The sequence below is a fragment of the Corylus avellana genome, chromosome ca6, assembly GCF_901000735.1.
Source record: "Corylus avellana chromosome ca6, CavTom2PMs-1.0".
In the NCBI taxonomy this organism is placed as follows: Eukaryota; Viridiplantae; Streptophyta; class Magnoliopsida; order Fagales; family Betulaceae; genus Corylus; species Corylus avellana.
Window position 1 is genome coordinate 1,081,156 of NC_081546.1, and position 14,163 is coordinate 1,095,318.

General features: G+C 33.8%; 3 protein-coding genes across 3 annotated transcripts; all 3 read right to left on the minus strand.

The window, feature by feature from the left end:
* Window positions 1–3,207: 3,207 nt before the first annotated feature.
* On the minus strand, window positions 3,208–5,264 carry LOC132185003 (NAC domain-containing protein 2). The gene is made up of 3 exons (XM_059598819.1): window positions 4,998–5,264; window positions 4,632–4,906; window positions 3,208–4,068 (listed from the first exon to the last, which is right to left on the minus strand). Exons 1-3 carry the CDS (start codon window positions 5,155–5,157, stop codon window positions 3,628–3,630), a joined length of 876 nt encoding a protein of 291 aa, XP_059454802.1. The 5' UTR covers window positions 5,158–5,264; the 3' UTR covers window positions 3,208–3,627.
* A 5,856-nt stretch (window positions 5,265–11,120) lies between these two features.
* Window positions 11,121–11,841, minus strand: LOC132185822 (E3 ubiquitin ligase BIG BROTHER-related). The gene has a single exon (XM_059599615.1). It carries the CDS (start codon window positions 11,818–11,820, stop codon window positions 11,179–11,181), a length of 642 nt encoding a protein of 213 aa, XP_059455598.1. The 5' UTR covers window positions 11,821–11,841; the 3' UTR covers window positions 11,121–11,178.
* Window positions 11,842–13,005: 1,164 nt separating this feature from the next.
* LOC132183907 (uncharacterized) lies at window positions 13,006–13,449 on the minus strand. Its single transcript, XM_059597373.1, has one exon. The coding sequence runs from the start codon at window positions 13,447–13,449 to the stop codon at window positions 13,006–13,008; it is 444 nt and encodes a 147-aa protein (XP_059453356.1).
* Between the last annotated feature and the right edge of the window lie 714 nt (window positions 13,450–14,163).

Here is a 14,163-nt window from a genome sequence, read left to right on the forward strand (position 1 = left end):
TTCTTGCACCCATAGTTTTCTATTAAATTTGGTCGGGTGAATTTTTTCAAATATAACTATCTATTAAGTTGGTAAGTAAAAATTATATGCATTAGAAAAAGTTTCTTAAATTCAAGTTGCGTTTGGTAACGATTTCGTTTCAATACTAATCCTCATTATTTTAATATTCTCTTACTTTTCACATCACATAAATTATTTTTTATTACTATTCATTTTTTCAAACTAAACATTCTTATCTTTTTACTTTTTTTAAAAAAAAATTCTTATATTTTTTACTTTTTTAACTCAATCAAATTTTACTACGATATCAAACTACTGAAACCCTAAAACATTTTACCAAACGGACTCACAGTAAAACTTTGTAAGTAATGGCATTATGCCATTATGCCATTGCGTAACTTTTTATGGAAAATTGTACTGGTCTTATTAAATGACTAGTCAAGGTTGCAATTAAAATTTCACAAAATTACAGATAAAGTCAATTTATTTTATTACAAAATAACATAAAATTTAACGCTCACGAATATTTTTATAATTATTTTGCTCATGTTCTTCGTTAAATGTTACAGTAGCCACTCATCCTGATATTTTGCATGAACAGACTCGTCACGAGGCTACTGATGGGATGGTTTAACGGACTCTGGCGACGTGGCCCAACGGCTGATACGAGTCTTCAGGAAAATGAAAGTTAATGGCGTACAGATCTGCAATGTCACCTCCCACAGTGTGACGTTGGATTTCTGCCTCTGGATTATTCAATATCTCATTATATATATTTATATAATGAGATATTAATAGATTTCGGATTTCTTAATCATATCTGCAAGCATCAGAAACCACTAAGCATTACGGGCTCAAAGCCTTTTTGGCCCAATACCATTGCAGACCCTAAAAAAACGTCCCACAAAGTGTTAAAAGTCCCGAAAACAATTCCTTCTTCAAGATTGATGTCGAATTTTTATGGTTATAGAATATGATTTCTTACAAATTGACATGGTTGATAACGCGTCACTCACACATCAACCACTAACTGACGTCATGTAAACCAGGGCCGGCTAGATAAATTTTAAAGTCTAAGGAGACAAAATTAAGTAATTTTTTTTTAATATTAATTTAATTTTGTAATATATATTTTTATTTAAATTACCCAATGAATTATTGTTCATTTTTCTTAATTTGTATATTTTGAAAAGCAAAGTAGCAAAATGCATTAAAGTTTGACTTTATGAGGTAATTAATGTTGTTTTTATCATTAATTAAAAAATTGCAACTTTTGGGGGAGGTTCTATTTCTCAATGGGCCTTTTAATATTATTTTTAAGAGCTTTTTGGTTCGTTTGATAAAAAATTTCAGACAGTACTTTGTACTTTTTTATTATGAAGTGACATAAATGTAAAAATAATTTTAAATATTTAGTGTTTTAATTTCAAGATTTGTTTATTAATATTTTTACCCTTTTTTGTTAAAATGAAAAAAAGAAAAAAGAAAAAAGACTACCCTTAAAAGTGTTGTCAATCAAACTTATTTTTTAGGAGAAACTTTATTAAGGATCCCCAAATTTTCATCAGTTTTGAAATACCCTCCTTGAACTTCAAAATCTATCAATTTAGTCCCATGAACTATCAATTGCTTTTAATTTGCACAATTCCGTTAATTTTAGCCGTTAAAAGTTCAAAAAAGACCAAAATATCCCTGATTTTTAAAATAAAAAAAATAAAAAAAAGTTTTACAAGTTGGAATTTTATACAAAAGTCAGGGGTATAAACGTCATGTGATGTTTAAAATCTGACGGAGGTCCAAATTGAAAGCAATTGAAAGTTCAGGGGACTAAATTGAGAGATTTTGAAGTTCAGGGGAGTATTTCAAAATGGGTGAAAGTTTGAAGGTCCTTAGTGAAGTTTTTCCTATTTTTTAAGGAGGTCTTATATCTTTAAGGGCCTTAAGCAGACAACTGCCTTACTTACTTAGACTTTGAGCTATTACTGTTTACTGATGTAGATTGTCGCATAGCCATAACGGACTTGTAGTAAAATTTGCAATCCCACATTATTCCTTAAGAAAAAAAAAAAATTACTCTGTAAAATACCCTAAAATAGCTAAATTCGCCGTTTTTCTCTTACTTTCTTCTCATAATTGAACCTTCTTCATTGGGTTGAATAATTCATCCCTGGTTCAATCAAAGCACGTACAGCACCCCACTCTATTTGGGAAAAATATAATAATAGTGACACTGCCATCACAGCTATGCAATTGGAATATCTGAGGCTAAAGTACGAACCCACATCTGAGAATCTGTGAAAGATTTAAGCATTGCTTAGCTGGTTCAAACATGTAATCTACATTAATTGGCTTGATTCCATTTCCTATACTCAAATTGGAACTCTCACGTGATGTTTGTTTTTGTTTTTCTCTCTTTGCGCCTCTCTCGTGAAATTGATTAAGTAATTAGCTGTCTTGCAAACTTTGTTGATATTATTTTAACTTTTACAATAAATTTTTTTATAAATAGATGTGCATGACAGCTCATGTCTTACGTCAATTTACATGATAAGCAAGTAATTTAGGTGGCACATATCTTCATAAAATGTAAAATATCATATAAATTTATAAAAAATTGTAATAAAAATTGTAATACTCCAAACATTTTGTAACGGTAAGCATAACTCTATAATTAATTGATAAATCAGCGGTTCAATGTGACAATGTGTATTAAGCACATGCCCCTGCGTGAGATGTTTGTTGTTTTTTCTTCCATTCTTTTACTAATTTAATTTTAACTCTAGAAAGTAGAAAATAACGAAACAAGCGTAGGACTTGCGTTAAATCCCTCGGATTTTTTTTATGTATTACTTTGATGTCGAACTTTTTTTAAGAATATTTTTGGCATCTTTTAATTGAGTAATGCTATAAGTCTTTTTAAAGTCTTTCTACAATCGTTTCAAATGTAATATGACTTTTTAAATTATTATTAAATTTAATATATGATTTATTAACTTTTAATTTTAAAAGTTACATCATATTTTAGAGTCAAAAATTCTAAAAAGATTTATAACATTACTTCTTTCAATCACGTTGCCAAAAAAAAAAACAATCCAACAGATTTGGATCAAGGCAGAAAATAACTTCCATTTTGGAACACAAAATTCAATCAATTAATTAGAAGAAAAACAAATAAAAAAATGTAAATGAATTTAAGATGATAGAGAGGAAAAAGAAGACTTGACAATGACGTCATCATTTTTAAGGAAAACTACTACAAGTATAAGAATTTGGGAAGGCCCCAAACGAGCCCCCACAAAACTATCATGAATAAACATGACAACATTCCTATACATAATGATGTACACAATGTTCTGTTGTAAAACCATCAAGCACCGTTCATCACCCTAATCAAGACCCCCCCACACCTGGTCCCGATTCTGTTGGTTTGACCACATACTAGAATTTTTTTTTTTTTTTTTGTTTCTTGGTCAATACAATTTTATATTTTTCTACGTTCTAATTCTCAATTATCCATGCGCTCGCACAGGCACACTCATAGACTTTTTGTCTCGTGTTACCGCGCGATGCACCCACCAACAAATGTGCAATGTGCCAGCCCCAAATGTCTTTGGGGCAGACCCAACCTTAAAAGGGCTTCTGCATGTACATGAACATATCCTGCAACGGCGACATCTGATTACTGCTCTGAAACTGTGCGCCGAACCCATTGTCCAGGGTGGCATCCATGTAATTAAAGTGGTAGTCTATGGTCTTTTCCCAGCACTTGGGCTCGCTCTGCACCTCGCACGTGAACTCCGGCGACACCACGTGCTCCGAGCAACTCGAATCCGTGTGCAACCTCGGCACTGAATCCGAAGTGTCGAAGTACACGTAATCATCCCCAGCTGCCGTCCGCGTCGCCGCCGGGCCAGAAAGTATTGCAGACGTGGCCCCGCCAATTGTCAGATTTTCCGGCTTCTTGTCCTCCATTTCCGAATCGCTCATTTTTTGCAGGTTGATTCCCTGCTGTTGCTTCTCCGTGGTGCCCTTCTTGTTGTATATGCGGCACAAAACCCAATCGTCCAGCTGCCAAAACCACAACCGTCAGATCAGTCTCTATTGACACAACAACGATTTTTACGCATCAAAATGGAATCATTTCCAATTTTCCATTTTCCATGTCTCTACAGTATAATCTTTATCTATCTATCAGTATCTAATCTGAAGTCAGAAAGAGATAAGAACGAATATTTTCCTTATTTAGAAACCTAATTTCGCTGCGGGACAGGTTTTTGTCACAGTCAGACACTGTGTATGCGAGGTGTTTCCTTTTTGCTGGACCCACGCATATTTCCGGTCTCAGACCACGCCATCGGCTGAGATCTACCATTCAAATCCCATTTGATTGAAAAAATGGGAGATCACAACCGTCAAATTTTTAGATATTTTGAGGCCTGGGGTTTTTACGATATTCAAAAAACTCCACGCGCAGCCAACTCTCAACCAGGGCATGCGAGACCCAGCTGGCATTTAGAAAACGTCAAGGGTAAGATACCCCTACGTGTCGGTCTTTAACCTATTACGCATTCAAAATTACCATTTTGCCCCTGTCAAATACTAAAGAGCTGCGAAAGGTGAATTTGTTATACCCTTAAGCTGTTCTTTTTGCGAGCCGAGCGATCCACATCGGCCAGCCGATACTCATGCATGATCCAGTTAGTTTTCTCTCCTTTGGGGGCTTTTCCGGCATAGAACACCAACGCCTTCTTGATCCCCATCGGCTTCGGATGCCCGATAGGCTTATCAGCTCCGGTCGCCTTCCAGTACCCCGTCCCCGCCGCCCGGTTCGGCCTCGAACCGTTCGGGTATTTCCGGTCCCTCGGCGAAAAGAAGTACCACTCCTTTTCTCCGTACAAGGCCATTCCTGTAAATAGACAAATAATACAAATAAATTAATTAGATTGAACAAATAATTGAAAAATGAAAACTTTATAAGTTATTGAAAATAAAATTACTTGGAAGGTCCCAGGGATCGTATTTGTAGAGATCGATTTCGGCAATAATCGGCACGGCTATTGACTGCGACGCACATTTTCGGCACAGGTAGTGCATCACAAGCTCGTCGTCCGTTGGATGGAACCTGAACCCAGGAGGTAACTGTAACTCCGCGGTCATTTTTGTCTTTTCACACGCTTCTTTTTTGCTCCGCTCGTCGATAGCTCTCTCTCTTCTCTGTCTGTCTGTGGACTAGACTTTGGCGGCGCTTGAAACTTAGAACGCAGGAGAGGGCGACGAATATATAGAGGGGAGGAGGGACACGTGGCGCAACCTGCGGGTGAGTTCTAGAAGACACGTGGGCGATAACGTTTTCCTGGGCTCTGTGCGGTCGAGCTTTATGTGCTGACCGCAGCCGGACAAGTGGCAAGCGTGCAAGTGGGGTGCGCGCGTGTCGATTGCCCACATGGATGTGATTTTGTCACTGCTTACGTTACCAGTTTTGGACTGGCTCGCAAGTCGGTTCGGACCCACTGTCCTTGGGCTCCGTGTGGAGTCGGCGGTTTGTTTTGGTTTTTTCGGTCCTCGAGCCCACGGTTTGACGGTGGATCGTGGATACACGTCAGCCAGGTCTGCTTACACGTGTATCGCACGAGGCCGAAAGCAAGTAAATAAGGACAACAATTTTTTCGGTTAAAATTTTTGTATATTCATCTTCCTAACAATATTATGACGAATTCCTATTATCCTATGCCTATAATTGTCATTTTGTCATAAAACCTGTAAACTTTAAATAATTTTTAAAGAAAATTTGGCTATCTCTATTATGCAAACAGAACAAAGAAGCAGAGGAAACAGAGGGAAACAAATTACAAGGGAATTCTTCCCACTATCAAGTGGAAGATCCACTAAAAAAATTAAATCTTTTTATTATAAACTGTATAAATCTTTAAGCATGAAAAATGTGTTTGATACTCTATAACATCTATCAATTAAGATTATCATATCTATAACTATCTCTTGATATTTAAAAATTTAAAATAATGCATTTCATTTAAAAATCTTCTAATGTATGTGATGCAAAAATAAATGTAGAGCATACTCTTTACTTATAAAAAAAATTAAAAATAATAACTTTGATTATTTCTTGTTGAGAGTGGCCAAACAACCACTCTAATTTTTAATTTTTTTCATGTAAATAATAAATTAACTTATATTCTTTCAAAAGTTAAACACGTGTTTTATCAAAATATTTATACAAGTTGTTAAAAGTTTTATAAAAAAATATTTTTTTGTTTTGTCAAAATATTTATATGGGTTGTTAATGTATATATATATATATACGGTAACTTTATCCCACCTTAATCAGCACTTTTTTTTTTTTTTTTTTAAACAAGATTGATTAACAGTACCATATCAGCACATTGATATTAAAGTGAGGAAAATATTTGCAAATATAGTCAAATATTTCCGCATATACCCAAGTGCCAAGTGATTGGAACGAAACCATTTGCGGCCTTAAAATTTCCTATTACTTTTATCCCACCTTAATCAGCTCTTATTTTTTTTAAAAAAAAAACGAGAATTATTAGTAATACTATATCATTATAGTGAGATTAAAGTGATGTCTATAGCGATTTACGTTTTTCAAACTAAAAACTAAATACTTAAAAAAAATAAAAAATGTTAGCAAATATAGTTAAATATTTTCGCATATGCCCATCGACAGGGACGGAGCCATTTACTGCCTTAAAATTCTCTTAAAATTTTATGTTTTTTATTAGATATATTCTCCAAAATTAATATATATGTTTTTTCTTGTATCTGAAATTCTAGATCTGCCCCTTCCATTAACATAATTACTTTCTGGTACCATAGTTGATCGTTGTTTAGTTTTTATTTTAGATTCTGACCTTTCAATATAAAAATAAATAAAAGTAATATATTTGCAGAAAAGAGAAAGCTGCCAATGGGTTGCCCGGATAAGGATAAAAGGAAGGTACTAGGCAAGCGCCGAAACCGCCAAATCACGCTATTGCCACGCCTACAACATGGCCCAAATTTGACAATTTGGCATTAAAAAATTGCGTGGACTTAGTTAACGCGTGACGTGGATCTATCAACTCGAGGGCCGTTACAACCATAATTGTGTCCCCTCTATATTCTATTTCGCATGACAAACCAATGGCATTGCGCCACGATAGGGATACCCACGTCATCCATGACGTATGACAGTCATTGGCCTTATCGGTTAACACGCGGACAACGAGGGACACGGGGTGATCCAGACAAGTCGCCGGAACGGGTGAGGTTATTAACTCTACCTGTATGCTCATCAATGACTATAGTGCCCTCGCTTTGTTTAAAAAGTCTAAAATTAATATTAAGGCATATATATATATATATATATGTGCTGCGACCAACATTATATGTCATTGGTCATGGTCTGATCTAATGACCATATGATTGGTCAATACAATACAAATGATGGGTCTAAGTTAATGGACCCACCCAATGTCTTAATTAACTCCCGATGATTTCTTCAGACAAGGGAAATCCGAGTGTAGGTGGTCTTAGAAAGAAGTCAATGCGTAGACGGCTGAGATCACCCATGAGGTTTTGTTTGATAAAATATGGTTTTAAAATAAAAAATATAATTTTTAAAAATGTAGATAAACACTTAATAAAGTCTTTGAAATTTCTGCTATTAACATTATTCTTTCTTTTTTGGGTTTTCACACCTTTTCCTCTTACTCTTGCACTACGAAAAATTGAATATTTTAAAAAATTGTTTAGGAAAGTGAACCCAAAAAAAAAAAAAAAAAAAAATTAGCAAAGCAATTTGGTGAGAATGTGTTTTTTTTTTTTTGGGCCAAATGCATTACCCCTCATGAGTATGCACAACATTAAAGTTAAAACTGATAAATCAATCAAGATTAAAGGCCCTAAACTACATAAAACAATGATTCTGCACCTTATTTTTGATGCAACAAGCATGCAGCTTTGCACATAAGTGGGAGAATCTGTATTAAAATATTAGAAGCCATGCATGATGGGATTAATGAATTAATCAAAAAGATTCAAAACCAAGAATTTTTTGGCGTGTGAGGCTACAAGAATGTGGGCTGACAAGCACATCATCCTCAAAATGGCCCTGTCCAGAAAATGTTAGTCCGGTTGGTATGACTTCCTTTTCAAAAACATTGTATATCAATCTGTCCATGTGAACTGAATCTTCACTTTTTCTTTTCTCACTTTCGACATGGGGCGGCTTTGAGGTTTTCAGCCGCCAATTTGTCCACCTTGATGTTTTTAAGCTTCATTTAATCATAACGATGTTTTGTCACTTTTGCAATGTCCCTCAAATTTAAATTTAATTTTTTTAAAAAATAAAAACATTTAAAATTATAATAGAGAAGAGCATTAAAAAAAATAAATTCACAATTCAATACACTAAACTGAAAGAAATTGAACTTTAAAGAAAACATTGCAAACACGATGATAATTCAAGGGATTAAGTGAAGTTTCCTTTCAATTTAATATACTGATGTAATAAGAACGAAACGTGTTAAAATTGATATATATGTTTCTTATGTTTTATTAAGATAGATGTCTTAATTTCAACTAATCCAGTTTCAATTCCAAACTGGACCATTTTTTCCACAACTAGGTGAACCATATTGATAATTGGGGAGATAAAGTGGTTTAATCATTGCATTTTTACAGTGGGGGGTTGGAAGGGTTATCTAAAATAATTCAAATATAGATTTTAACCATCCATTTATCACCGATTACGTTCTCTGTCGCAGAAAATAAGTAAAATATTATTTGATGTTTTGTCGTTATGCGACAAAATCAATGTCCCGCGTGCTCTAATCCAAAAGGTGTATCTTTCCACTACCAATGTTTATATGGTAATATTTTATGTGGCTGAGTCAAAAGTCGAAAACTTATGTCTAAAGTTGCAATTTACCTTGGTGCATGACCTAGGGAAGGTATTTTATAATATATAATTATATATTTCCTAAAGGTGTCACTGAAATATATATATATATATAGTGAGGGAGAGAGAGAGAGAGAGAGGGAGAGAGAGTGCTGTTAGAGATATTGGAGCATTCATACTGGCTAATGAAAAATTAATTTGGCTAGTTTAAAATTGCTTATATCCAATAAGAAAATATTTTTATGAAATCTGTACGTACACTAACCAAAATAATATATTAATTTAATCTTTAACATTCTGTCTCTTCTCAATAAACAAAAAATAAATAATAAAGAAATACTTGAGAAATAATATTTAATGGAATAATGAAGGTGGATAGTCAAAAATAAAGAATAGGATATAGAAAATATGAGTTTTAACTAAAATTGAGAGAAAATTTGATGGGTGAGATGCGAATAAATGGTGGATGGAGCTTGCTAACTCGAGGAAGATGTACGCAAGATGGATAGCATAATGCAAAAAAAACATTTCTCTAATAATTATATTTACTTTATAATTTTTTTTCACTATAAGATATTACAAGTAAGTTTGTAAGGAGATTATAATAAAAGTTGTAATATCACAAATATTTTTCATACATATATACTCTGAGATTGAACATAATTTTTTTTTTTTAACATGTCCGCGAAAAATTCAAACTAATAACATTCGCTTCATAAGGTGTGATTCCCAACCGACTGAGTTACTTCTTGAGACGCAGCCGGACAGAACTTGTTTAGGCTTTTTGTTTGTGTTTTTATGAGGCTTGGGCTTAAGGTTGATTGTTAAGGTTCTTTTTGGAGGTAATGGACAAAAGAAAGCTAGCATTAGAATGATTTTGTCTCTTTCTTTTCTCGTTTTAGAGTGAAATTCCTCTTTTTGCCCTTTTTTTAGTTTATCTTTTCTGTAGGCTTCTCTAGACAGAAACAGCGCACCGACAAACAAGGGTGTTAGATGCGCAAGCCTGCCGGTAGTGCCTTCCCCACTATCGTCTCATGTGATTTTTATTTTTATTGTTTAAGTTCTGATACTGTATAAACGTGATAATAATTTTAAATATTTTTATTTTTAAAAAATAAAATAAATGGGAGATGATTTTTTTTTTTTTAATCAACCAAGCAAAGATTTCTTATAAGAGGTCAATGAGAAGTTAAGTTTAATTTAAAAATAATGCTAAAAATTATACTTTTATCTTAATTTTATTATATTTTATTGATATAGTAGTGTCAATCATTTGTTTTATATATATAGAATAGCTAATTCAATGTTTAATTGGCATTACCACATAATTAAGCAAAGTAGAATAATTAAAAATGTAATTTCAAAATTAGTCTTCATTTTAATAGGATATAAACTTAATTTTTAAGCATATATATAAAAAATATTTTAGCCCCCCAAGTGACCCTGTTCTTGTGATTTGTGTTGTTTCTTTTTTTTTTTTTCTTTTTCTTTTCTCTGTTCTTTTTAATGATATAATATTATTAGCTTATAAGATGAATGACATGCGTGTGTACAGCACAATCTTTGATCTCCATAAAATATAAACAATAGTTTAATTAGAAATAGTTAAAATTGATTGGTGTAACTCAAATTCTAGAAAGATGATTCTAGCTAGCTAATAAAGAGAGACCACTATCAAAAATATAATCCAAACCTACTTTAAGATCCAGGGCAGGTGTCTCCTAAAGGTGGCACGATGTTACAAACTCAATTTTCATCCTACTCATATTCCACTATTTAGCTCTAAGATCAATTTTTATTATATATATATATATATATATATGCGCTATCACATCTGTTAAGTAAAATGAGAGCAGAGTATTTAGAATTACTCGAGCTTTTTATAAATATGTGGGGTACGATGGCCATACGACATCCTCATTAAAGAAATGTATGGGACTACGCAACTTCTCATTTGAATAGATATTGTGTCAATTTTTTTTTTTTTTTCCAATGGAGGGTAATCTGGTAACTTGGATGTACGTGCTAAGCATGTGCTAATAGGGTGGTAGTTTAAGGGACATATTGTAATTTACCTAAAGAATTGAAATAAAAAATATGTAAGATTGCATGTTTTGTAATGTAGCTATGTCATCATATCATTGAGGTAATACTAAATTAAATTAACCTTACATAATTCCTTTTATTTATTCATCCATATAATTCCATTCAAATTCTATTAAACATTAATAACACAATTTACAGTGCAAATTAATTGGTTATAAAGAAGAAGTAGCTGCTTTGGGTGGTGCAACTTCGGTGCTACAGATTGGACAAATCTTCTTAATTTGAAGCCATTTGCTTATACACTCGGAATGAAAGGGATGTTCACAAGCAAGAGCTGCCAGGGCTTCACCTTCTTCATACTCAACCTGACAAATAACGCACCGATCAACGCCGCCGTTTTTGCTCTCAACGGGCTGACATCTACATGCACGTAAGCACGTAGGAATATCGGTTATCGATAATCCTCTCTTCTCTTCTCCTATGAACTCTCCTATTGCTATCAACTCCTCGTATGATAGTTCATCTGGGTCAAGATCATCTAATTCATCCATTTCTTCATCATAATCATCATCATCACTGCTGCTATCTTCTTCTTCTTCTTCTCTCTCGAGAAGCTCGAGTTCTGCTTGAACTTTTTGGCTCTCAAAGTATTCAGCATCATCGTCATGATAGCTGTCATCATCTGAAGCATTACTTTCATCATCTTCTTCGCTGGTGCTTTCAATGGTGGCGAGCCTTGTGAAGGCCCTCTCTTGTTCTTGCAAAGTAATGGCTAAAGCCAAATCGGATTGGAATTGTTCAAGCCGGGTAAAGGGGATTCTCCTGGGTGGTTGCTTGCTCTCCTCGCCATCCATTGGAAGACGACAAATATGAAATATCGATCGATCTCTTCTAGTAGAGTGCAAAACAGACCCATTGATTGGGGGTATATGTGGGGGAGAAAGGGGTGGCATAACGTACGGCATAGGTTTCTTAGAGAGAAGGGTAATTTCCATGGCAAGCAATGGAAAACCATATGTCTTGAATTTCAATATTCTAATGTTAATTTCTACAACTATAGCCTGACTTCTAGCCAAGGCTGGGGTTTGAGCTTTCTTCTGGAAGGGGACAGCTTTCGAGTAAGCAATAGAACAACATCTCAGCTAAGTTTCTATATACCTTATTCCAAAATTCAAACTCTTAACCTAGACTTGTAGCCTCTCCTTGCCTCACGTATAGGCAATCCCCAATCTACGAGTCCAAGTATGTATATGCATATATACCAACTCCTATATCATGCATTACCAAATGTTGTTGATGATGATGATATATATATATAACATAAATTTCCTCCAAACCAGTCAGGAGGAAATATCCTCTAACCCATTCAAAATAATGCCAAATGTTTATAAACATTTAAAACGCGCATTAAATTCTGAAGGTTATTAATAACAGTTTACTAACTTAGATTAACATTTTAAATATTTAGACACTTGACACTATTTTAAATATGTTAGAGGATGTTTTATCCAAACTGGTTTAAAGAAAATTTCTGTCCAAATATATATATATATATATATATATATATATATATATATATATTTGGTAATTAATATTTTAACAATCTTCTTCACAAGCAATATGTAAGGCCCAACATGTAAAATATTTAATTATGTTTTTAATGGCGCCTAGTATTCTAGTAGGTTTTGGCATAATGCTGTAGAATTTTGTAACAAGTAGATATTTCCCTGTAAATGTAGTTTTGGTTAGGATGTATAGAACTGATTGTTGTATCATTGAGTTTCAGCTAGAAGGTTGAAGAGTTGTAATTTTGTGTTTGGTTGTTAATAGAAATCTTATCCATAAAAAAATAAATATTTAATTAAAATGGAAAGTGAATGACAGAAACAAAGTAATTTATAAATGTTGATTTAACATCTTTTAGAACCAAAGATCGAAAGTCTTGCAAGTGCCATATGCATATCTATATCTATATATAAAAGGTGAAGAAAAGAGAATATTATTGAGGAAATTATAATACAAGTAATGATTTTGACTAGTTATATATGCCTGTGATGAACCCCTCCCATATAAGTTCTTCCTTTGTGCGCAAACTTTGATGTCCTTATTACCCTAATGTCATCATGATCAATAGCCTTAATATGACTCCCATGCTTAAGAGGATTTCCTCTACCACCATGAATTGAATCCCCACTAATACCTACTTGTATACGATGACTCCTCGGCCGCAAAGACTTCCTCAAGCGAGCACCTCTGTGATCCCTCCATCGGTGAGATATGGACCTGCCACTTGAATCCATGGGAGCATGATATGAAAACCTTTCATCATCATCATATTCTTCATCATCATCATCAAATTCTTCAATGTCTAGATCTCTTCTGTGTTTTCTGTGTACCCTTTTGAGCTTATGAAGCTTAACCCACAAGAAAATGCAGCAGTACTCCAATGCACCAAAGCAGGAAGCGAGGCATGCCCATACCATTCTGCAAAGGCATTGACTCATACACTCGCAAATGCCCAATTTTTGTAACAGATAGAAGAATAAGAGAACTGCAATCATCAAAGGAAACACAACAAATATCCAACTTCAGTTCATGTCTCCAAATTTAAGCCTAGCCCTCTGCACATATACCTTCATGATCTTTAACTTTTCTCTATAATTATGCTGGCTAACCAGGACCCATTAGCAGGCTTATAGGCTTTGAAATGACGGAAAATTAGTTGATTAGGCAGCTGTTGCGAGTTATGTCACCGGTTTAAGCTCATAGAAAATGATGAATTTAACCATCTATTTAGTACGCCTACTTCTCAATATTGGACTAAACTTGTTAAATCATGATTCAAATTAAAAATTTTTGCTTTATTAAAAATAATGTTATTTTTTACACCCTTTTATCACACCTATTTCACGTACACCGACTGATATATATAGTAGTTAAAAAAAAAAAGTCACTTAAAAGTGTAAAACAAGTGTGATAAATGGGTATGAATCGTAGCATTAATTACTTCTATGTTAAATTGTTACTTATTCTAAAAGTTTAAACTGATAAAAACTTATGAATTTAATTATTTAATCATCTTAATAATAAAGATAGGCAGTATGATATTTTTATTATAGACCTTTAAAACGGTGAGTTAGAGCCACCTAGCTTCTCAGCAAAAACTCACCAATGTAGAGCAGAACCAATACCATGGC

Coding starts and splice junctions, on each gene's coding strand:
- LOC132185003 (XM_059598819.1), bottom strand. CDS start 5,157: ATGACCGCGGAGTTACAGTTACCTCCTGGGTTCAGGTTCCATCCAACG. Junction 4,907..4,997: donor CGATCCCTGGGACCTTCCAA/GTAATTTTATTT, acceptor GTCTATTTACAG/GAATGGCCTTGTACGGAGAA. Junction 4,069..4,631: donor GCAAAAAGAACAGCTTAAGG/GTATAACAAATT, acceptor TGGTTTTGGCAG/CTGGACGATTGGGTTTTGTG.
- LOC132185822 (XM_059599615.1), bottom strand. CDS start 11,820: ATGGATGGCGAGGAGAGCAAGCAACCACCCAGGAGAATCCCCTTTACC.
- LOC132183907 (XM_059597373.1), bottom strand. CDS start 13,449: ATGGTATGGGCATGCCTCGCTTCCTGCTTTGGTGCATTGGAGTACTGC.